At 41.3% G+C, this 25285-nt stretch overlaps 1 protein-coding gene across 2 annotated transcripts in view; it reads left to right on the forward strand.

The window, feature by feature from the left end:
* Nucleotides 1-135: 135 nt before the first annotated feature.
* The window catches only part of zmynd19 (zinc finger, MYND-type containing 19), a 35523-nt gene continuing 10373 nt past the window's right edge, over nucleotides 136-25285 (forward strand). For both annotated transcript variants that reach the window (XM_079735286.1, XM_079735285.1), the window contains exons 1-3: nucleotides 136-334; nucleotides 3306-3365; nucleotides 12050-12156. In XM_079735286.1, the coding sequence (XP_079591412.1) occupies nucleotides 284-334; nucleotides 3306-3365; nucleotides 12050-12156 (218 nt within the window). In that variant the 5' untranslated portion in view covers nucleotides 136-283. The remainder of the gene's footprint in view (nucleotides 335-3305; nucleotides 3366-12049; nucleotides 12157-25285) is intronic.

The raw sequence follows: 25285 nt of genomic DNA on the forward strand, positions 1-25285 counted from the left end.
GTCTGCGGAGATGAAGGGCTGACGTCAAACTGCACACATGTAAAACCATTTGTTAGGGTTAGGGTATTATTGGTTGGTGATATTTAGGCGTTTTGTCCCGCCCATTAAACGTTGTTCGGCTCTCCTCCGCCAGCGGTGTGTCGGCCGGTTCTTTCTGGAGTCACAACCACCACACCATCTAGACAGGTTGTTTATCGGGGCTGAGGGGTCGCCCTGACGAGTTGGAAACGGGAAAACGGTGAAGCTGAACATCCGCTTCGTCCACTGACCGCCTGATCTCCCGATGTCGGACTTCAAGCTCGGGATCGTTCGGCTGGGCCGTGTGGCCGGGAAGGTGAGCTTGACCAGGCTGCCATGTGCGACAAGGGAGGGCCCGGCGGTACCAGACCTCCTCAAGTGGTTAAAGTCTAACAACGGCTAATATGAAGACGGCTTACATTAACGGTTGTGACATGCGGTTCATAATCTTTACACCGTGTGAGGAGCTGTTAACACCCCGCACTATGTCGGCTTTCCCTCCGCCAGGCACAGCATTGCAAAGCTAGCGTTGGCTAGCTAAATAGCAACTTACGTTAGCGGATAATTAACCCTGACAATAACGAATGCTGTACATGGGAACCATAACCCATGGATACAAGCTCCACTCTTTTCAGTCGAGTTCATGTTATAGTTTTAAAAACAGGTATAATATGCCACTGCTTTGTTATGGAGAATTTGCATCGGGTTGGCAGTCTACTTAAAGTTGATGTTAGCTGTGGCTAGCTAGCTACCTGTGATGCTTTAAACGCTCTCCTCTGTGGACCACTACCACTACGTGTGGACCACTATAAATATGTGTGGACCACTAGTGGGAATGACGACTCCACTCTTTGCTTTAAAGCAATTCTTTATATCGACTCCATGGCAGGGGCAACGAGTTTGGTCCCCAGCGACTTGCTTTTTATTGAAGTTGCATAATAATCTTGACATGCACTTCTTTGTTGCATTTGTATGCACATTATCTTTTCGCTAACAACATGGGTTAAATTCAACCACCGAGCAACAATGACTATCTGGGATGTCTGAGGCTGGTTTATTGTACATGTCTAATTTCATTGCTAATATCTCTGAACCTTTCCTCGATTTAACTTTATGCAGACTATAACCATTATTGACTTGCAAACTACAGCGATTCTGCTGTAATCTAGACAGTGAACTAATAATTGGTCTGACAGACCATCATTTCTTCCATGATAATGATGAGACATAACCATAACACAATGGCGGCATATAAACAGTTTAGTAACACCTACTACTTTTGAAAGATGGCCAAATATTGAGGCAAAAGAGCACAATAGTGTTCAAGAGTATTAATTGTCATTGTTGGGCCAAACTGTTTCAAAGCGTGAATTGACAAATGTATATAAAGTAATCACGTATTACAATGCGTTTCGTAGCAGGGATCGCGTGGACATTGAAACTGTTTAAAGGTCCCATGGCATGCCACCGGGGCTGTTTCCCAAAGTGAAGGCTGCAGCCTTGCTAGAACACTTCCTTGCTAGTCGCGTCCTATGGAGATGAGACTAGAGCGCTGGCTCGAGTGCTGCCTAGCGTTTGTAATGTTCGAACGACTTGCTAGTGTGGAAGCGCTTCCGCCTTCGCTTTCCGCTTGTAAACACATGTGCGCTTATGAATAAAACATGGAAGCAATCAAGCTGATCGATATTTATTTGACTTTTGTCTGTTATGAATGCGGTCATGTCTCCTTCGCATGGAGCCTCTTTGAGGAAGTCTTTATTAAAAAATCTTTATATATCGTCTTTATTAAAAAAAAATTGATTCATTTTTTATAAAACTAAGTAAGATTGTCTGAGAACTTAATTTATGCATCACATTTACAGTATGGTTGATTACTATAATGCAGGGGGAAAAAGACAAAGAAAGTGTTGATAAACATGTATTTATTTGGATATAGTATTTAACGGATCTGATTCATTCATTCATACATACCTACCATCTACCAGTGCTATGAACACATAAGTACATTATATAATTTACAATTATATACGTTCATTACAAATTACAAACATTGCAAATGATCGGTGGTGCATTTATTTAACAACATTGGATCCCGCAAGAGCTTCTCACCGTATCCCTTCCATCGGTTAACAAATGTTTGTGCGCCACCCTCAGGCGCAAAAAAGTCTCAGTTTGCTGGGCTGACCCTAAAATAAAAAAGATAAAACACTAACATAAATAGCTATACATAAATATTGTAATCTTGTGAGCGAGTAAATTGACATTGTTTTTGGTAACAGTGGTGTTTAACACCAGCTACGTCCATGCAAAATATAACAACGTATCATTAAGTTGCAAAAACATTTGAGAAGTGGCACAGGTCTTTAAGCTTGATTATTTGCATTAACATGATGAATCTATAAAAAGCAATACGGCACAAAATATTTCTGAAAACTTTAATATAACTTCACTTACATTTGAACGTGTACTGCTTTCCCTCTGCCATTTTTGATATCCCGTGCAGCGTGTGAACGCAGAGGATTGTGGGTATTTTATGCTCATCAAGGATCCAGCGATGCATCCTTGAAAAACCTCGGAATTCTCAAAAACAAAGGACGCGAAAAGGGCGCGAATTTCCAGTTGTCCTCAACATTGGAACAGTGCTTGTCTGCGTTCTATGACTTAGCGTCCTTAAAAAGGTGACCATTGAGCATGCTTCCTTCACATTGGGAAACAGCCCAGGTGTGAGTGTGATAAGCTTTTTGACATCACAAGTGGGCTTGTCCATCTAGATGTGTGATGGATAGTTGCTACGGTCAACTGGGTGGACTGATCTATCCAGCAAACAGTTGGACACGCCCACTTGTGATGTCATGAGTCAGATTTTCAAAACTGTTCGTAACATCACACTCACACCTGGTGGCATGTCAAGGAACCTTTAAATATCACTAGTCTATAGTTTTAACAATAAATTGATGAATAGAACTCCCCAGGTTTTCACAGGAACATTATCTTCCTCCCTCCCATTTGCTACCGGTTCCCGTAGGGTCGATGCACGTGTGTTCCCTGGAAGGTGTCAGTTAATATCCAAACAATGTGTTGGGTGGAGGGCTGGCCCAGGGCCGGGACTTATGCAGCTCTGCCGCCACGAAGGGGGGCTTTTTTTTTCTTGTGTGATTTCCATGTACTTGCGTTTAAAAATAGTGTTATTGTATAACTGTTCCTCTTCTCTAGGTAAGAATGCTATTTTTATTTTTGTACAACAGGCTTTGTTATCATGACCCTGTTTTGTTGTTTTCCTTTTCCAGACAAAATACACACTGATTGATGAGCAGGACATACCTCTGGTGGAAAACTATGCCTTTGAGGTAAGCTGCAGTACTGAGTATATATGATCTGTATTCAACACTGGCTGTAGGCATTAAATGTAAACTAAACAAATGCAAGAACGGGACTGGATCTGTGTAAATCACCACCTGATTCAACTGACCAGGTGAACAATTAATTTTTAGGTCAAAGTTGAAATATTATAGCTCTAACAGGGGTGGACACTAAGGTTTCAAAAGCACTTTTAAAAGTACAGGTCATGTTCGACTTGCCCGAATGTCATGGTCACTTGCCCAAATTAAAATCAGAATCGTGAGCGGGCCTCTTCGCCAGGCACCTGTTCTGGTTTTGGGGGGCTCAGAAAACTCATCCTAGCTCAGACTGAAGCTGATAGTTAGCTTCCACACATGTACGTGTTTAAAAAATAACAAACTTCTTCATTTACTTATTGACCTAATGGTCACATCGCACCATGAAGTAATTTCAGTCCACCATTGCAACCTTTTAAAGCCTCGCCCTGTTATATGTAGACCTGCATGCTTTTATCTGGATTTTATGCAAATGCACATAACAAAATGTCCAAGGTAGAAGCAAATATGTATTTTTTAACTTTCACGTTTCTTGTAGGTCTAACTGAATAACCACTATCATGTTTACAGTAGTGTTGTCACGATACTGGATTTTTTAACTTCGATACTATACCTGGACAAATTTCGATATTCTGTTCCATTTTCGATACCAGGGGAAAACATTTTTTTTCAGAAAATAACTTACCCAAAGTAAATGGAGTATCTCGACAACTGCAAGGGCTATAATATGTCATCTTGGTGCCAATAGAAAGATTGTTGTGCAAGTGAAATATTCAATGTGGATACTACTTGGTTAGCGTGAATAAAGCTGGAACACAGCATAAGTGGAAGATTACATTTCCACCCTAAATAATTATCAGTTGGTAATTATCAGTTGGTAGCACTGTCGTACTTTGAGACACAAACAGGTAGATATCTTACAATTTTGACACTTGACAGCGCCTCTATTTAAAGTGCAGGGCAAATATAATAGAATGACACCATGCCAAACACTCGCAAGTACACATGGCCACTAGATTGCACTGAAGAACATGTGTTCTGATTGAAGGCAATTTACCTTTTTCCTCAGAAACCTTCTATTAGGCATTGATTATTAACACCATGTTCAGTTGCAAAATTTGGGCCAGACACTGGATTATTTGTTTATGATGGTTTTATGCCATCAAATTCAACTTTGTGGACAAAAATCACAAAGGTTAAACTTTTAGTCACATAATGATATGGTTTGACTGCTGGAATCAGTGGAGGCTCAGCTTTTATATAATAGTTTGTGCAGGTCCAATTTCGTGAAAAAGATTGCTATTGCTGTGCTTGTGCACAGTTATGTGTTTGATTTTACATGAGTCTTGTGACCTTCCTTGGTCATTTGCCTCAATCCAAAGTACTTCTCAACCGCACTCCTCCTACTCTGTTTAGCTTCTCTACCTAAACCGGTCGCTGAGGCACTGCACTTGATGCTAGCTCTGTTGGCTAACCTTAAGCTAACACTGTCACACAGAGCATTGAGACTAGTGCCGAAACTGCCAAAGACTGCACTGTGAGTGAGTGACAGGAGGCGGGGCTATGTTGGAGCTGAAGCGATGCATTGCTGTTAACTCGCTGTCCGAGAGAAGAAAAGACAGCGCATTGATCAATTGCAAATATATCTATTTTGTGTGATTTTGGTGAAAAAAAAGGGTTGTTTTACAGTTTTTAAAAACCCTAAAAAATCTGCCTGCCCGTTCGGGCAACCAGAACTCCATCTCAACAATTATTTTAGTTGCCCCGGGCAATTGGGCAACCGTTAGTGTCATCCCCTGTCTAAGGACAATAGGCTTGGACAGTATTAAAGTATACTAGGGTATTTAGAAATACGAAGGTATGATATTAAATACCATTAAAAATACAAACATCCTTTTCTATTCAACTTTTGCTCCTGCTTCAACTTTTGAAGCACGAAATATATTTAGTCAAAAAAAGAGTATTGCATCGGATTGTTGTTGAGACTGAGATACGTTCGTTGGCTAATGATCAGTGAAACGGTTAGGCAGAGTTCCCCCGGGTTTGACAAGGTTTTCAATAATGACGATTCTCCGGAACGTCCTGACATCAAAACTGAAATGTACATTAATAACTATATACTGTTGTTGTGGTGGTGTATTAAAAAATCACACATCTCAAGTTTGAAAGAATATATACTTTTTTAATGGTCCCATGACATGCCACCAGCTGTGGTGTGATTAGCCATTACAAGCCATTTTGGAAATTTGCCCCTTATGACATCACAGGTGGGTGTGTCCACCTAGATGTGTGCTGGATAGATCAGTCTATCAGCCTACCCAGTGGACTGTAGCAAACGTTGCTCATCTATCAGTCACACATCTAGGTGGACACGCCCACCTGCGATGTCATAAGGGGCAGATTTCCAAAACGGCTTGTAACGGCTAATCACACCACACCTGGTGGCATGTCATTGGACCTTTAAGTAGAAAGATGTTGGGTATTCAAGATATGGACTAGTGCTGCCACTAACGACTAATCTTTCGACAAATTTTAGATTAGTCGACTAATCTAAACAACCAATTAAAAAAAATGAAGTTTTTATTTCATTGTCTATTTTATTTTGAACTCAATTGAAGAGCCAAAACATAAAATGTCACCCGAGCCATGAACAATACAAATAACTTAAATGTTACCAAATCAAAAATAACAAATGTAAACAATATAAATAACTTTAATATAACCAAATATAAAATGACGAGCTGAAAAGCAGGCAGGCACGCAGCTATGCTGCTCTCGTTTCCACTTGCGTGCATGGTGGGGTTTAAAACATTACTGCCAAAGCCCTATTAAGTAATCAAATGCAGGTGCGCAAGGTACACACAGACGGCAACACATTGTTTTCAACCGCTCGGTATCGTGCCGTATTAATTCCCAAGCTTTGAAAAGAAAAAGTATTTGAAGCGAATAAGCGAAGCCATTTTTGATTTGTTTATTTGGTTTTGAACAAATGGTTTTGGATGCATACATTGGCTTTGAGTTTATTTGTTTGTTATTTTGAAATTGCATACGCTCGCAACACACACACACACATTCACTCACGCCCGCACGTGCTACAACCTGCCGATCTCCAATCAAAACAATGTGATGCTGCAGCGCGTTGACAAGTCCGTCCCGAGGCGTCCATAGGCTTTCTGGTTTATATGTTTGAATGCCGTGACACACTCTTTTACCAATTGGCCTGAAATTCTCGACTTGATTCGGAGGACTCAGCTGCCTCAGCAATTTTTCATATCAAAGCAGTGAGGCGGGGGGAGGGGGAAGAAAAAGGATAGCAGATTCACCAGCAGGGCGCACACAGCGCACAGATTTGTGTGGAGGTGAATTACAGTGAGCCGTTTGAGACGAGATAACAAAAATCAAAGGCGGTCAATATTAAAAATAACTCGTCGACCAAAAAAATTGCCTTTGACTAATCGGGGCAGCACTAATATTGAGGCGCCGCAGCGATCTGAAGTGGGGAAGTAAAGATATCTGCCCAGGTGACGGTTGGGCCGCAGCAACAGAGGGCCCAGTGGCACTGTGGTGTGGTCGTAAGGCCAGGACTCCAGACTAGGGCTGGGCGATATGACGATATATATCGTGTGACGATATAAAAATGTCTATCGTTTCATATGATGCTCTATCGTTTATATCGTCTTGTTGCAAATCACACTCTTTACGGTAATATTTTTCGTCATTTGGACGACGCTTTACATTCTTCCACACGGCACATGAAGGCAACGCAAACAAACATGGAGAGTGAACGTGACAATTCTGAACAGGAGAAGGACTCCGACGACCAGCAGAGACAAAGTGAGCTTGTACCTAAAAGAGGAGCTACTTCTATCGCATGGACGTGGTTTGGGTTTGAAAAGTCGGACACAGACCAGAAAAACGTACTTTGTAAAGTATGCCGCAAACCGGTCCCCTCACCAGACTCAAACACCACCAACCTATTTTACCACCTACGAAAGAATCACGACAAACAGTACGGAGAGAGTCTACGGATGAAATCCAAAAAAATACAGTCGTCGAGTGCTCAAAACAAACCCCAGACCGTGCAAGAAGCTTTTGCCCGCGGCACACCATATGACAAAGATTCCTGACGATGGAAGGAGATAACGGCTGCCATTGCAATTTACATCTGCAAAGACATGGCCCCAATTTACACGGTTGAGAAACAGGGGTTTCGTGAGTTGGTGCGAACACTTGACCCAAGGTACACAATGCCAAGCCGAAAATACTTCACTCGAGTCCAGTTGCCTCATTTATATCAAGAGTGTCGGGCCAAAGTAGAGGAGGAAATCCACAAGGTGTTGTACTACGCTATAACAACAGATACGTGGTCGAGCCGAACGACACATCCCTATATGAGTCTGACGATACACTTTATTCGAGACTGGACACTCTGCAGTCGGTGTTTACAGACAAGCTATTTCCCAGATGACCACACGGGAGAAATTATAGCCAGAGGTCTCAGGGAAGCTCTTGAGTCGTGGGGACTGCGTGAGGATCACCTAGTCTGTGTCACCACGGATAACGCCACAAACAACATCCTTGCACTTCGGCTGAATGACTGGACACGCTTACAATGTTTTGGTCACCGTCTTCATCTAGCCATTGGTGAGTGTCTAAAACAATGTAAAAATATATTTCAGCAAGAATAAGAATTTTTATAGTAACAGCCATACATGGTAAAATATGTCTGCAATTGAGTTTCTGAGCATTTAAAAGCTTAAAATCCAGAATACACCCCCTGACTCCCACCCCCTAGTGCGCACCTCTATAAAATACAGTAACAATAAAATATAATTTATAAATTAAAAATGATAGAAAATATAATATGTGTTACCTGTCCTGTAAAGTGTATTGTATAAATCGATATATTTCTCCTAAATTTACACAGAACAAAGTGTGAAACTACCCCAAGTGGAACGAGCAGTTGGCGTCTGCAAGAAGGTGGTGAGTGCCTTCTCTAATTCATGGAAGAGAAGACGTGAACTGGCCAAGGCTCAAGCAGAACTGGGCTTGCCTGCTCATCAGCTGATCACAGACACCCCTACCAGGTGGGGCTCTCTGCAACAAATGATTGAGAGGGTCATAGAGCAGGAGAAAGCTCTCTCACAGGTCCTCCGTGCCGACAAGAAAACGCGACATCTGGTCCTAACTTGGCAGGACTTGGATGTTCTGGAGTCCATGAACAAGGCATTGAGTCCTCTCATGGAGTTTACGGATGCCTTGTCTGGGGACCTGTACACAAGTGTTTCCTACTTGAAACCAGTCCTCAATCTTTTTAATAACCAGATACTCAAGCCTCAGGATGACGACACTCATCTCACCACGACCATCAAAGAGGGCATTCTAAAATACTTAAATGAGAAGTATGATGACCAGACCACCGAGGAGCTGCTTGACATGGCTTCTCTTGTTGACCCTTGGTTCAAAACCACATACATTAAAGAAGAGAGGGTGGACTACATGAAGGCAAAAGCTGCTGCAGAACTGGAGAGCCTGGTGGCTGAAGAGGCAGCCTCCCTTCCATCAGCTGCAGCTGCTAGAGATGAGCCAGAGGTTCCTGCTAAGAGGCAAAAGAAGAGTTTGAGCAGCTGCTTTAAAAAAGCAGCAAAGCAAAGCCAAACGGCCCCTCAGTCAAGCAGAGAGTCCATTGAAAAGGAGCTCAACCTCTATCTCCAACTGGAGGCTGGTCCAGAGACAAACCCACTGGAATGGTGGAGGCAGCATGAGGCACATTTCCCACTAGTGGCCAAGCTAGCAAATAAATACTTGTGCATCCCTGCCACAAGTGCCCCATCAGAGCGGGCGTTCAGTACAAGTGGGAAGATTGTGACATGTCAGAGGTCATCACTTAAACCAGAAAGAGTTGACCAGCTTGTATTCCTGGCTCTCAACCTGTAAAACTAACTCCCTGAGATTTGGCATTTTGAAGCATTGTTGCACTTTGGTTGTTTTCATAGAATGCTGCTAATTTAAATATGAAGGAGTGTTTTGTTTACTTGTTATATTCTATATATTTATATTGTGAGCCTTATTTTGCTGCTTTAGTTTAAACTTGAAAGTGTTCCATGTTTACATTTCGTATTTTATATACCAATATTTATGTTAGGCCTGTATTCATTTTTGTTTGCCGCTACAATACAAAGTTCAACTGTTAAAGACTATTGGTAAGGTTGGTTTTAATATTTTTGAAAACCAACCAAAAAAGTGTTTTCTATTTACCTTTTTATATTTATACATTCATATTTTATGTTGTTGCATGCATAATTTGCACAAAGTTTCTAAATAAAAGGAGAAAAATAATCATGAGTAAGTAATCTTTATTTGTAGAGTATATAATTCAAAATGGAATACGAAATAGGCCTTTCCATGTTGTCATTTTATCTAAACTATTTATTTTTCATTGAATTTACAGAAAATGTGCTATATCGTGATATATATCATTATCGGGATATGAATGACCTATATCGGGATATAATATTTTGGTCATATCGCCCAGCCCTACTCCAGACTAACTTTTTTCACTAGAAACAATGTGGCCCCTAACTAAATATTTTTGGGGCGCAACCAGAAATTTTTAGGGGAACACACTGTAAATCAACAAATATTCACATTTCTACTAATTTCACTATTACTAATACTTATTTTGATATAATAGATGCAGAAAGTTACAATGTGCTGTTTCAAATTCAGTGTCACGTTATTTATTTATTTTTTTGCTCTTAGTAATAAAGTGCTTGGTAATCTTTTGGTCATTTCACAGTTAAAAACAATTTAACAAATGTATGTAAACATAAGAAAAAAAGGGTTAGAAAAAAGGGTTAGTTAAAAACAGATCAACAGTTCTCATCTATCCCAACAGTTTCCACGTGTGCGTGCATGCGTTCGACGAGCACGGAAGCGACAGTTTCACTGGAGTTCTCCCGCTTGTCGTCCCGCTTGATAGAACGCTGCGCTTCCTCTCTGCCCGCTTGCCTCTCCATTGAGAATGCAATAGCAGGTGACAAAGCCTCCCGTGTAGCAGCTACCTAAAGATGACTCTTGATGTGTTATCGTGGTGGGGAGAGCACGATCGTTAATTTCCCAATATTGCTCAGATTGCCAGATTTATCCTCGCTATCCCTGCCCAGTGCGTCCAGCGAAGCAAGTGAGCGAGACTTCTCCGGTGCTGGATATGATATTAAGGAGCAGAGGAGTCAACGAAAACCATCAACAGTGGATGGTGTGCTACTTTTGCAAAGCGATCTAAAGCACCACGCCAAACCTCAGTGTAATTTACCGGCTGTCCATCTAAATGTGTCTAATTTTCCTTCGGGCGTGGATCGGGCGTCGGAACACGGGTCAGATACAATTTTAGTATTGCGGGTACGGGTTTGCAAAATAAGACCTGTACAGGACTCTGGCACTGGCACACTAGCCGCAGGTCGGAAGAAAGAGACTTCCGACCAGATGTAAAATTCAGTCCCACACTCTCAAATTCTGGCCGCAAAATACGACCATTTGGTCTGGAGCCCTGAACGAACCTAAAAACCTACTTTCCATAAGTGTACACTGGTGGAAACTATCGCTGATTTAAAAAAAAAAAAAAAGTAGGTCCTACTTGTTGAGATTTGGACTGAATCTATGAAAGGGGGCTCATATCCTTATTCATTATTCTGTAGGCCATATAACCATGCAGGCCTTGTCAAAGTTGGCAAAATGCATAGAAGACACACATTGTAGGCTAGATGATGTCATCCATGCTACAATGACTTCCATTAGCAGCATCTCGTCTTTAGTTTTAAATATTTCCATCTGTGCAGCAATAATAAATTGCTGCTCAGACGGAGTTGCACACCCCGTAGCGTTAAAATTGTTTTCCGGAAAGCCCCTCTGTTTCGGATGCAATTATCAAAATCAACGGCTTTCTAGAAAGCGCTCCCCATGTCAGCACATCAATTGACTGTGTCGCAAAATGTAGGTGTTATTTCAGTAACAATGGTAAAATGACAGATTACCAGGTTGGTGATCATGTAAGACATATAACAACGTTTACGGGAAACACAACCAACTCTTTCCAGCTCCTGCAACAGTCATGCTGTTGAGGGCAGGTGTTTGCTGCACACAAAGATGCAGTTGCCAGTTCAAGCCACAAAGTGCCTGCAAAAAAGCAGGTTACCTTGGAAGCAGCTTTTTCAAGTCATTCCTTAATGACAAGGGGCCCAGCCCCGGCAGTTCATCACAAATGTGTATATATTCCATCATAAAGATATGGTCCCAATTTATACGGTAAAAAATAGGGGTTCATTAAGATGCTGCAAACATATATTAATATAATATACCAAAACAGAGTCAATAGGTACTCACCGTAGTTTTAAGAGGGCTTGTCTTTGTGAGTGTACAGGATTTGGTCAGCCAGCCGCGACATGGCCGTAAGGGAAAAGGGACCCCACCCATTAAATCTTTGTGAAGAAAAGTGATGGACTGATATTATGTGAGGTTGCAATGGCTTTCAAGGAACATCATTTTCTGATGCGTGGTCCTGAATAATATCCCTTAATAACACCCTTAGAAGTTAATTACATATTCTAATGACATGATTTTCATCCATCGACTCCTAGGCACGCATGGAGGTAGATGCAGACGGCAATGGAGCCAAGATCTTTGCCTATGCTTTCGACATCGGTAAAGGGCGCTGGGCAGGAAGACCCCTGCACGAGCTGCTCTGGTGAGTGAGGCTTCCGATTGGTTGTCCATCTGCTCTGTTGAGTGAGCATTCCTGTTGGTTTTCCAAGTGCTCTGATGAAGGAGAAGGCCCCCTATTGGTTGTCTAAGGGCTCAGATGAAGTGGAAGACCTCCTATTGGTTGTCCAAGTGCTCTGATTAAGTGGTAGCCCATGGAAGTACTTCTTCTGTAATAATTGATCTCACTTAAGTATCCTAGAGTAGGGCTCTCATTTTTGAGAAATTAAGTTTGAACGGATATCGAATATCAAGCGATGAATTTTAATATCTACGAAAAAAACACTAACGGAGATTCAATCACATTTATTACTTGATAAGAGGAGACATAAACAGGACTTAGGCCATATCCTTTCTGAAAGAAATCGTTGTTTGAAACAGGTTATCAACTTGATCAATATTAAGTGCCAGTGCCACTGCATATCAAAAAATTAGGCTATGCAATGAAAAAAATGAATACGGAATCGGAACTGCACAGCGCAAACAATGACGTGACAACTTAAACAGGAGACAGCAGCAGGAGTAAAGGGGCATTTATGGTCCTGGTGATAATGAGATGCCTCGTCAGTGATGACGCTCACGCTTACGCGTGTTCCCGACAGCGACCGTTCATGTGCACTGCTTTGGGAATCTAAAAGTTCTTCACAGCCGGTTTTATTTTGGGGAAAGAAAAGTTATTTTCCGCCATGTTCATTGGTGAAGTATAGTAAACCATACGTCACCAACTGGGCAACTCTGTTATCAAAATCTGGCCCCAGTTACCAAACGGAAGTAGAATCATAAGAGCGTCATGAAGTGTCGTTCACGAAAACATTCCGACGTCACAAAAATGTTTTCCCCATAATTCCCAGCGACGTGAACGCTCCAAAAAACGACAAGCACTAGTTCCTTATTTTCAAACCTGCCTATAGGGGGTGGGACCCACTGACGCTACAGACCCATTACAGATCAGTGTCTGTGGGTGAGACTTAGGGGTGTATGGTATAAACCAGTGGGTTTCAAACTGTGAGGCGCGCCTCCCCTGGGGGGCACCAGAGTTCTTCAGGGGGGGGGGCGCGACGTGAGAAAAAAATATACCAGAAAAAGTAACTAAAAAAAAACGCAGAGACGAAGTCGCGCTGTGTTCGAAATCGTTCCCTATTCACTCACTCACTATTCCCTATATAGTGTTTATGATATAGTTCACTATATAGGGAACGAACAAATGAGAATTCGGACAATCCGCTGAACATTTCTAAACGTCATTTGCGTCAGTAAATGCGCCGGGTATTTGTGTGACGCAGACAGCTGCGCCCACATCATGTAAACAAACCGGACACCCACGAGGAAAACTGGAGGTTGTATTGATGTTGAATGTTACATTTCCTTGATCAAGGTTTTTTTTTTTATTAATTTTGAATATTACATTTTCTATGTTAAATCTCAAATAAATTGTTGACATTTCTATTCGTTTTCGCGGTTATTCAGCTTCTTCTTCTCCTCCGGAAAACACGTCTGCATTGTATTGTGGTATACGGGAGTAACATGTACGGAACATCGTATGTTCACTCAAATTTGGGGTATTTTAAGTCCACTATATATAAGTCCACTTTATTGCATGAAATTTACCACAGAGAATTCGAACACCACTTAAAAAATGGCGAGCACCCTATATAGTGCACTATATCGGTGATGGGGAACGATTTCGAACACAGCTACGCAAACTCATTGCTCCCACTAAAGTTGAGGTGAGCTAAAAAGGAGACTAAACTGGCAGTTTGCAGATTAAGATGTTCAAATGTATTTTAAAAACGTTAAGCAAAAACATGCTTAGATAAATGTAATCTTGATGTCAAAAGAAAGATTGGTGTGCAAGTGAAATATTCAATGTTGATACTACTTTGTTAGAGTGAATAAAGCTGTAACACAGCGTAATTGGAAGATAACATTTCCACCTGACATAATTATCAGTTGGTAGACCTGTAGCACTATGAGACACAAACAGGTAGATATTTTGAGAACCCATTGTACAATTCTGACACTTGTCCCCTCTAATGAAAGTTCAGGGCAATTATAATTGACTGACACCAAACCAAACACTCGCAAATACACATATGGCCACTAGATGGCGCTGAATGACATGTGTTCTGATTAAACGGAATTTACCTATTTCCTCAGAAACCTTCTGTCATTGATTGTTCACCATGTTTAAGCTACGCGTTACGCGCGTAAGAGGCGTAGAAAATCAGCATTTTTGCATAGGGAACCATTGGTTTAGGCGCGTAGATGCATTACACGCGCTAAAGCAATTGAACTTTTTACCCTCCTATGCATGACACTTAGCCGCAATAGCCAATCAGCGTTGAGCTTGACCTGTCGTCACTGGCAGAGAGACGGAGGACGCACAGAAGCAGAAAGAACATGGACGACCAAGTCATCGTTTCAGTGTGTTTCCTACGTTCCTCGGGCTCCCACAAAAAATACAGCGCAGCAATGGTGGTGATCTCAGCCATGTTTGTGGAGCAAAAGAAAAATAGCAGGGGGAAATAAGTTTTGGGCGGGCTCATCTAGCTGCGTAGGCGCGTAATGAGCGTTGAACTAATTTTGTGACACACAATGATCAAGCGGCAGGTTAGGCGCGTTATGCGCGTAAGCGTATGCGCGTAACGCGTTTGGTGTGGCCCTACCTTTAGTTGCAAAAATGGGCCCAGACACTGGATTATCTGTTTATGGTGTGTTTTAAGTGATCAAAAACAACAAAGGTCAGACATAATCTTTGGTTGTAAAAAGAAAAGGGGAGGTTTTCTCTTAAAGGCCGTGTTGCAGGGTTCATTTTCCAACGAATTTGTGCAATTTGCTTGTTGGTAATATAGATTTAAACTGTTATCCATTATATTTAATGTTGTTAGGTTTCACAAAACAGAATGTAATAGGAAAAGTAGGTACTATTTTAGCGGTTTGCTATCTCATTTCCCCCTGAATGCATTGCATGATGTCACGTTGGGGAGACACGGACCAAAGCCGCATTGAGACCCTTGAGAGTAGAGACTAGTAATAGAGTGTTACAGATTATACAGATGCATAGATAAATACATAGATATTATATATAGTTAGTATATGCTACACGTGAACCTCCTAAAATGGCGCATTTTGATTGGTTCGCTATCTCGGGATATTGGGCAATATCCCATGATTAACATCTCAAACTCGATATTGTTTTCATCACAAAATGTCCGCTAATAAAAACTACTAAATCCCGGCAAAAAGTATTATCTTGTTTATTTTTGGAGTGTTCACGTGTAGTGTATATACTAAAACATTTAATTAACAATTATTCACCTCAGGCTCCGTGAATAGTGGGGAATAGCCCGCTCTTCGCTTCGCCTTTGGCGAATAATTGTTAATAGTAGGGCTGGGTAAAAATATCGATTCATCAATGCACTGCAATTTATTTATTCTCGATTCAATTTCGATTCAGAATTTTTTGAAATCGATTATTTCCATTAGAAAAAAAAAAAGCATACTCACTCATTGTAATCTAGAAGCGAGTATGCCCAAATGTACATCCCGTTTTACATTTGTCCATGTTATGATTATTACTTTTATGCTGCAAGTTTAGCTCAGGAACAATACTATACAATGGTGTACTTTAGGTGCACCAAATTTTTCATTGCGTCGCCTTTAACGCCATAAGGTCACCTTTTTATCGCTTTCCATAACTTTCATATAATGTGAATGATTTTTGAACAAGAAAAGTGATGTGTTCCAGGCAACCCGTAACCCGTGTTTTCACAACCTTCTACCCGTGAAAATGCCCTGGAACGGCAGACAAGCCCGCAACTCACTACCCGTGAACTCGTACCAGACCAATTCAATCCTAGTTCCAGCTCGTAACTTACGGGCTAAAGAGTGTCCCTGGAACGCAGCATGAGGTGTAGAGAAATGCTTATCTTTATTTGAAGCACAATTATATATAAAAAAAATGTTTCAAGTTTTTTACTGAGCTGAAATGGAAAATTAAGCAAAATTAAACATTTCCAAATAAAAGGGCTTTTGCGGGTAATTCAGACTCTGAATAACTACTCTCAGTAGTCGGGCAGGTTGGAACAGTAGGCTTAGTTTTTTTGAATGAAAAAACATTCTATGTTTTTACCTCGCTTAATTTTCCCCCTCTTTTGTCGCGTTTATTTTCTTTATCCGTTTCAGTTACTCTGGCGCTCAGGTTGCTGGCAATTTTTAAAAAAAACACAAGCATTGAACAGGACCAGAGGCAAAGAACCGACCGAGCTCTTTCTTTTATTGGTTTAGACCATGATATGATCCTACCATGAGTGAGTTTGATTACAGGAGAACACAGAGAGATGATGCGATTGCGAAGGAAATTATTTTTTTTCACCCTGGCAGTGTCAGGTGCACCAGTGCGACCTATAAAAAACATTAGTCGCACCCTTAAATATTTTGGTCGCTCTCTGGAGCCCTGCGTCGGGAATTCATTTAGGTGCTTTGGCTCACACAGGACAGTATAGCTTACAAGACCACACAGAACAAGGAAGACAACAAGTCTGACTGGACATGCACAAAATACATCACATTAAAACTAGACACATGCATTGATAGATGGATAGAAAGATAATTAAATATGTTCTATTATTTGCCTTGCGGAGCCAGCCAGTCCTGTGCACTAGGGCTGCAACAACGAATTGATAAAAATTGATTACTAAAAGCAAACGAATTTGGTCATCGATTCGTTGAGTCGCGCGATTAATACGTCACTCGTAGGCGCGGCACTGTTTACAGCCAGCCGCTGAGAGGTTGGTTCATGGTTCATGCACGCCCACAGCGAGGTTTAGTGTGAGCGACTTAGAATAGAATTAAGCGAAGGCTACCAGACTGTATCAATCACACACTTTGGGTCCATTCTAACTTATGGTAAGAGGCTATTCTTTAATTCTTTGCAGTGACTGAATGTTGATAAAATGGATTGTTTTGCATAAGATGAGTGTGTGCGACTGTGCGTGTGTCCTTTCCGGCTTCGGCATACTGCATGGTTATGAAGGACTTGTAGTTAATTGTGGTCTTAGTGAAGCAGCCTAGCCTTGGAGTTGGATAAGTTGGAGTGATTGTGTACGTGCGTGCGAAAGAGAGAGCACACCCACCGTGGTGATGTTTGGCTTGTTGTGGGCTGTCTTGTCAGCATCCACCGGGTTGGACGAATGTGCTTTGTGTATGTGTTCAATGTACATCTGTCTGGTCGTATTTGCGGTAGATAGATGTTTAAATAATGTCACACCCCGATCGGTCATACTTGCAGGCACTCATTTGCAAGTGCACTGATTGCGTGTCGTATAGGCTATACCTGCCATTTATACAGTTGATTGCTCTTCTAAGTGCGCCAGATTGGTGCCAATTATCGTCGTATTTGCATTGTAATGCACAACTTTGCCTCTCCTTGTTATAAATCAACGTGCATCCAAACAACTTTAGCCAAAGATCGGATTATCAAAATTGTTAAGCGTCATGTAGGCTAAATACTGATTGTCTTGGCTTGCATCCATGGAATATTGTAGGCCTACTGCAAAATATATATTGGTATTGCGCAACAATCAGGAGATGGGGACCCCTGAATATTGACGGGTATTTCGCACACTGGGTAAAATAAAGCTTAGAAATAAACACTGGGAAAAGATGTTGTTACTGGAGCTAGTAGGCTACCATCAAAACGTGGGATAACTAATCGGAAATCTGTTTACAACGTCAGGGGAAAGATTTAATTAGGGATTATCTGGGGGTAGATTTCACAGGTGGGACTGGCAAGTTAGCAAATTGCGTTCTATTTCTAGATCTTCTGACTAAGTTTACCGGTACTTATCTGAACAACATAATCGCTGTCACTACTAAGTGTCGTTATTGTATGCACTGCTGTTCATTGACTAGCTCCAGCACTCGTTGCTGCGTTGCTAATTGATAGCAACTCTCCACTCATTCTCCTCTGACCATGCATTTAATTGGCGTTGACCGCCATCAGTTCTCGGCAATTCCTCATTCGCCCTCTCACGTCTTGACAAGTTCGAAACTATACGGCTGTGGGCCATCATACATGTTACTTGTGGTTCTTGCCACCTCTAAGACGCCATAGTACTAGTACTAGGCTGAGGCTGCCTTCCACCACGTCTCCCCAATGTGACGTCATCGACGAATGGCGTTAGAAAACACTCATTACTGCCAAAATCGACAACTGGACTTGAACACTATTTTGGAGAAATTGTATGAATTATATACATATTTTGAGTACTTTATGTACCCATTAATCAAAACTTCCGGTTAACCTGCAACACAGCCTTTAAGTTATTTGCGAGTTTTAGTCTCATAGTGATATGGTTAGGACCACTGGAATCAGTGGAGGCTCAGCTTCCATACAATTTCGTGAAAAAGTTTGCTTTTGCTGTGCATGTGCACAGTTATGAAACCCAAAACCTTGTTCTTGCATATGGGTGTACATGCGTCTTTTGACTATGGTAATTTGCATCAAATCCAAAGTATTTCTTAACAGCACTCCCGCCGCTTTCTTTCTCTTCTAATCCCGGTTGCGAAGGCGCTGCAAAAGACATGCTAGCTTTGTTGGCTAACTTGTAGCTAACACGTCACAGAGAGCATTGAGACTAGAGCCGAACTACTGCATGTGAGTGAGAGGAGGCGGGGTTATGTAAGCACTGTAGCAATGTGTGTCTGTTTACTGCGAGTGAAGAAAAAAATACGAGAAAGCGCAGCTGGTATTTGAGTAATGATACTGCAGAGAATGATTATTGAAACAGTTAAAAAAATTCTGTATTAATATTTATTGAATAATCAATATTTTTTCAACACTAGTTCCCAGTACTTCAGTCTGGGATGATGTGTAGTCGATGTCCCGGCAGGGCTCAAGACTAACATTTGTACTATATTTTTCATTCGGGGACAGCAAATCATTTCATGTACCATCCATGACATTTGGTGAATCTTTTCTAAATCCAAATCTTTTTAGTTTTAAGTATTAAAAAGTGCAATGTTAATTTGTTATTAGACGTGTTATATTAAAATAATAAATAAAAAACAACTTATGTCACATATCAAAACATCTAATGCACAATGGACTAATATCAGGGTCAATTGTGGATAATTTGGCTTTTGAGGTATGAGCACTATAAACCACTATGAATTGGATAAGGTGGAATTAATACGTTTAAGAATAGAACTCCATGTGTCTTCTGCTAAAGAGAAGCCCAGGTCCTGTTCCAATGCTGCTTTGATTTTGTCTATAGGGGTGTGTCTTAGATCCAACATCCTGCCATACAAGGCAGAGATAATTCTCTTTTGAGATGGGTTTAAAGAGAGAAATATCCAAGGGTTGTCTTCTGGTATTGAATAGCTGGACAGCTTGAAAAGCACATGTCTTCGCCCAAACCCTTAACCCTACCCCTACGAAATGGGGCAACAAACCTTCAAGACCCAGTTACAGTATGTCATTAGTACTGGTTAACAGGGTTTTGATCTTTATTTTTGTAAAAACAAATTGATCTTTTGATACAACATATTTAATTTTGGTTCAAACATAATACAAGAACAACATAATGTATGAAACCAGGTTAAATCACCATCTTGACTATGATTTTTCTTGATTTTCCATTTTCTCACAAGGTATTGCGGCAGCAAGTCACAACTGTAGCGTTGCAAGGGTGCCCATCGAAAATCTTAACTTCAAGGGGATGTTAGCCCTCCCCCTTACCCTACCTTAAAATGGCTTTCGGGATATGACTCGCAGCGAGGCATAGGGTTGAGATTTTGGTTGGAGCAAAGGATTGAGACTGAGCCTAAATTTGTAGTTGTTCAAATGATGCTAAAGTTTTACCAATAAACAAGACCTTGAAGCGCACAATACCCTTCCTATGCCACTCTTTAAAGACAGGATCTTGGGTTGATGGTTTTAAAAGGTGGTTTGATGCAATAGGGCTCAGTAGGGAGAAATTATGCAACCCAAAATATTTCCTTAACTGAGCCCATATCCTTAAAGAGTGTTTAACCCCCAGATTTTTTAAAGATTTAATCAAGGGGAGTGGAAGTCGGGTTCCAAGTAATGCAGGTATGGACATTTTATCAACTGTATGTTTTTCCATGGCTACCCAGTCAGGGCAATTCAGCTGAATGTGAAAGACCAAAATGCAAGGCAGCACAGGTTAGCAGCCCAATAGTAAAAGCTAAAGTTTGGTAGAGCCAGGCCCCCAGCAGCTTTCGGTTTTTGAAGGTGTGTCTTATTGAGACAAGGTTGCTTACCTCTCAATATATAGGAGGAAAGAATTGAATCAAGCTGGTAAAAGAATGACATGGGGATAAAAAACGGCAAGGCCTCAAACGGGAACAAAAATGTTGGTAGGTCATTTTGATTGAGTTCATCCGAACACCCTGGCAGGTTCCACGTTAGAGATGGGCGATATGGCCTAAAATCCATATTGCGATATACATTGCAGCCTCTTGCGATAACGATATATATCACGATATAAAATCATAAAATAACCGTTTCAGAACAGGTTACATAGACCCTAAGGAAAGCCAAACTGCTAAATGTATTTAAAAAAAGAGAAATATAGTATGTCATTTCGAGAACATTTATTGTGAAACACTGTAATCATACAACATAATGTTGCAGATAAATAAAATTAGTATTGGGTTTCTTTCATTTAGTTCAAACCATTCTAAAAGGCACTACACTTAGTTTAAGTCCTTGGTTCTTAAATGCCACCCAAGATGCAGAGAACAGGAAAAACGGGTGTCTTTCTAGATAAGGAACAGACACTGTACTGACAATTAGGGATGGGCATGATTAATTGATGATCGATCATTGATTGTTAAGATTTTTTGTCAATTATGTGATATTTTTAACCATCAAAAGGAGGTTGACCCAGCCGGAGAGGTGGTCTCGGAGACGTTGCTCAACATGGAGCAAAGAGGAGACGGAACGTCTTTTGGATATTTAGGTCCGATATCCAAAAGACATTCCGTCTCCTCTTTGCTCCATGTTGAGCCACCACCCGACGGTCCGACAAAAGCAAGTAAAAAGTATGCTGGAAAACATAACTTAAAAATGCCGATGCATTTAACACATTCCAAGTCAGGATGAGGGAGACGAAGTTGGACCAGTCCGCAGATCAATGTATATCACGCTGGACAGGGCCGCTGCTGGCCGTTTCGGTGCCCTACGTGAGCGGGGGCGGGGGTGGGGGAGCCTCTTTTTATATATTAGGTAAAAACATATAATTGCCGAAATCGAGTGATAGGTTATGCAATTAAGAAAAAACAACGGTGGGCCTCCTCATAACTAATTTATATATTTTTTTAATTCAATAATGTAATAATTATTTTTATTTTTTTTACAAACCATAATTTTTGGTGCCCCCCCCAGGTACTTGGTGCCCTACGCACTCTGCGTACTCTGCGTATAGGGAGCGGCGGGCCTGATGCTGGATATCCATGATTGTTTACTTTCACCGGTGCTCCCCCCCCCCCCCCCCCCTTTTTCTTTAACGCTTTACAATGCCCCAGACCTTTTTGTCCAATGATTTAACCCATTCAGACCGGATCACGCATCTGTGCGTGTTTACCTTTAAGACCGGATTGCGCATCAATGCGTGTTTACCATTAACCCATTTGTACCGGCTGCGCGGAGCAACATTGTATCTACTAGATACAATGTTGCGCAGCACAGCAGCCGGTACAAATGGGTTAACGTTCTTTGCACACATGCAGGTTTGTTGACGAATTCTGGCACTGTTGCGAAAATTGCAATGTGAAAAGGAATTGCACCAAACCAAAAATTAAACATTGTATTTTTCGTCATCAACATGCATTATCGCGATAGAGCGCTGGAATTAAAATCTCTATCGTAGGACATTTTTTTATCGTTTATATCGTATATCGTTTATATCGCGCATTACTATTCCACGTTGCAAGTCAAATTGCTTGGACATCTGGGTATTTGTCCGAACTGAGGCTAAGGGATGAGAGTATACTAACCTGATGCATGAAATAAAGTTTGTTCCAAAAACAAATTGGTCAAGAGCCGCCCATAGATAGACCCACTCAACGCATTTAAATGCTTTTTCTGCATCAATTGACAAGACACACTCGGGTACGTCCTCAGAAGCAGAGTAAATTATATCTAACAATCAATAAAAAAATGTCTGCTCTTAACAAAGCCAGTTTGGTCTTCAGATAAAACGGTAGGGAGGGCAGTCTTTATTCTCAGCATTAGAACCTTAGTTAAGATTTTAGCATCTGTGTTAAGGAGGGAGATGGATCTGTAGGAAGCCCATTCGGTTGAATCTTCACCTTTTTTGACAATATGAGTGATATAGGCTTCGGCAAAGGATGGAGGGCGAGAGCCTTGTCTGTAGGATTCAGATAAAACGGAACACCACTTTGAGGAATGAAGTGCAGATTTTTGTATTTTTAAACTGCAGGGAAGCCGTCAGGGCCCGGACATTTGCCTGAATGCATTGGCTGAAGCCATTTCTGCCTGTGATATAGGTTCTTCCATTCTTTCCTTAAAATACAAGTTTGGGAATATTGAGACTGCTCAAAAGGTCAAGCATTACCTTAGGATCCGGTTGAGATTCGGAAGTGTTAGCTATCTTGCAACTTAATTTTTGTAGTGCAAGATATGATCTGCCTCTAAGGTAAGCCTTAAGGGCATCCCACAATATCAAGCCAGATGTTTCAGGGGATATATTAGTAGAAAGTTGTTTTTTTTATCTCACCTTTGATAAACCCCAAAAATGTATCATCTGAGAGCAAAGTTTAGTTTAATCACCACTGCTTGCTCTTTTGAGGGAGTTCTGGAAGGGACAACGCCAGAGAAATAGGGGCATGGTCAGAAATGACAATACTCTAAAAGTCACAGGAATTAACCAGGATTACAAGTTGATTATCAAGAAAGAAATAGTCAATTCCAGGATATGTATGATGGACATAAAAGAACCTTTAGAATTCATTATCTTGTGGGTGTAAAGAGCACCACACATCACATACACCGTAATTTGAGAAAAAGGCTTAAATAAAATAAGCTGATTAACTAACTGTACTGGAGTTTGTAGAGGATCTGTCCTAAAAAAGGGTCCAACCAACAATTGAAATCACCAAGTATTACAGAGTATGTGTTCAGGTCTGGAAGTAATGAAAATAACCTCTCGAAAAAAAACACATCATCTACATTAGGGGTATACAGTGTTTCCCACTGACCAGGTAGCAATGTGTGGTTTCCCCCTGGCGCCGGTGGGGCAATCGAGTGTCAAGGTGCCGTGCCATTCGATGGAGTCGGTCATCGGGGTGTATGCACGAGTGTGTGAAGCGTGTGGCGCTGAACACTTTCTGACGCTGCGATGATAAATATACACCTACAGTGGGGCAAAAAAGTATTTAGTCAGCCACCAATTGTGCAAGTTCTCCCACTTAAAAAGATGAGAGAGGCCTGTAATTTTCATCATAGGTATACCTCAGCTATGAGGGACAAAATGAAAAAAAAAAAATCTAGAAAATCACATTGTCTGATTTTTAAAGAATTTATTTGCAAATTATGGTGGAAAATAAGTATTTGGACAATAACAAAAGGTCATCTCAATACTTTGTTACATGACCTTTGTTGGCAATGACAGAGGTCAAACGTTTTCTGTAAGTCTTTAAAAGGTTTTCACACACTGCTACTGGTATTTTGGCCCATTCCTCCATGCAGATCTCCTCTAGAGCAGTGATGTTTTTGGGCCTTCGCTGGGCAACACGGACTTTCAACTCCCTCTAAAGATTTTCTATGGGGTTGAGATCTGGAGAATGGCTAGGCCACTCCAGGACCTTGAAATGCTTCTTACGAAGCCACTCCTTCGTTGCCCGGGCGGTGTGTTTGGGGTCATTGTCATGCTGAAAGACCCAGCCACGTTTCATCTTCAGTGCCCTTGCTGATGGAAGGAGGTTTTCACTCAAAATCTCACGATACATGGCCCCATTCATTCTTTCCGTCACACTGATCAGACGTCCTGGTCCCTTGGCAGAAAAACAGCCCCAAAGCATGATGTTTCCACCCCCATGCTTCACTGTAGGTATGGTGTTCTTTGGATGCAACTCAGCATTCTTTCTCCTCCAAACACGACGAGTTGAGTTTTTACCAAAAAGTTCTATTTTGGTTTCATCTGACCATATGACATTCTCCCAATCCTGTTCTGGATCATCCAAATGCTCTCTAGCAAACTTCAAATGGGCCCGGACATGCACTGGCTTTAGCAGGGGGACACGTCTGGCACTGCAGGATTTGAGTCCCTGGCGGCGTAGTGTGTTAGTGATGGTAGCCTTTGTTACTTTGGTCCCAGCTCTCTGGAGGTCATTCAATAGGTCCCCCCGTGTGGTTCTGGGATTTTTGTTCACCGTTCTTGTGATCATTTTGACCCCACAGGGTGAGATCTTGCGTGGAGCCCCAGATCGAGGGAGATTATCAGTGGTCTTGTATGTATTCCATTTCCTAATAATTGCTCCCACAGTTGATTTCTTCACACCAAGCTGCTTACCTATTGCAGATTCAGACTTCCTGGCCTGGTGCAGGTCTACAATTGTGTTTCTGGTGTCCTTTGACAGCTCTTTGGTCTTGGCCATAGTGGAGTTTGGAGTGTGACTGTTTGAGGTTGTGGACAGGTGTCTTTTATACTGATAAGGAGTTCAAACAGGTGCCATTAATACAGGTTACAAGTGGAGGACAGAGGAGCCTCTTAAAGAAGAAGTTACAGGTCTGTGACAGCCAGAAATGTTGCTGGTTTGTAGGTGACCAAATACTTATTTTCCACCATAATTTGCAAATAAATTCTTGAAAAATCAGACAATTTGATTTTCTGGATATTTTTTTTTGATGTCTCTCATAGCTGAGGTTTACCTATGATGAAAATTACAGGCCTCTCTCATCTTTTTAAGTGGGAGAACTTGCACAATTGGTGGTTGACTAAATACTTTTTTGCCCCACTGTATATGCTCATCTATTGTCACCTGCTGAGACGATTTTTAAAGTTACAAAAAGCATTTGAAATTATTCAGCTCAATCTTAATTCTTTAAAGTAAGTTATTTTAAGAGA

This window comes from Pollachius pollachius (assembly GCF_949987615.1).
Source record: "Pollachius pollachius genome assembly, chromosome: 4".
Classification (NCBI taxonomy): Eukaryota; Metazoa; Chordata; class Actinopteri; order Gadiformes; family Gadidae; genus Pollachius; species Pollachius pollachius.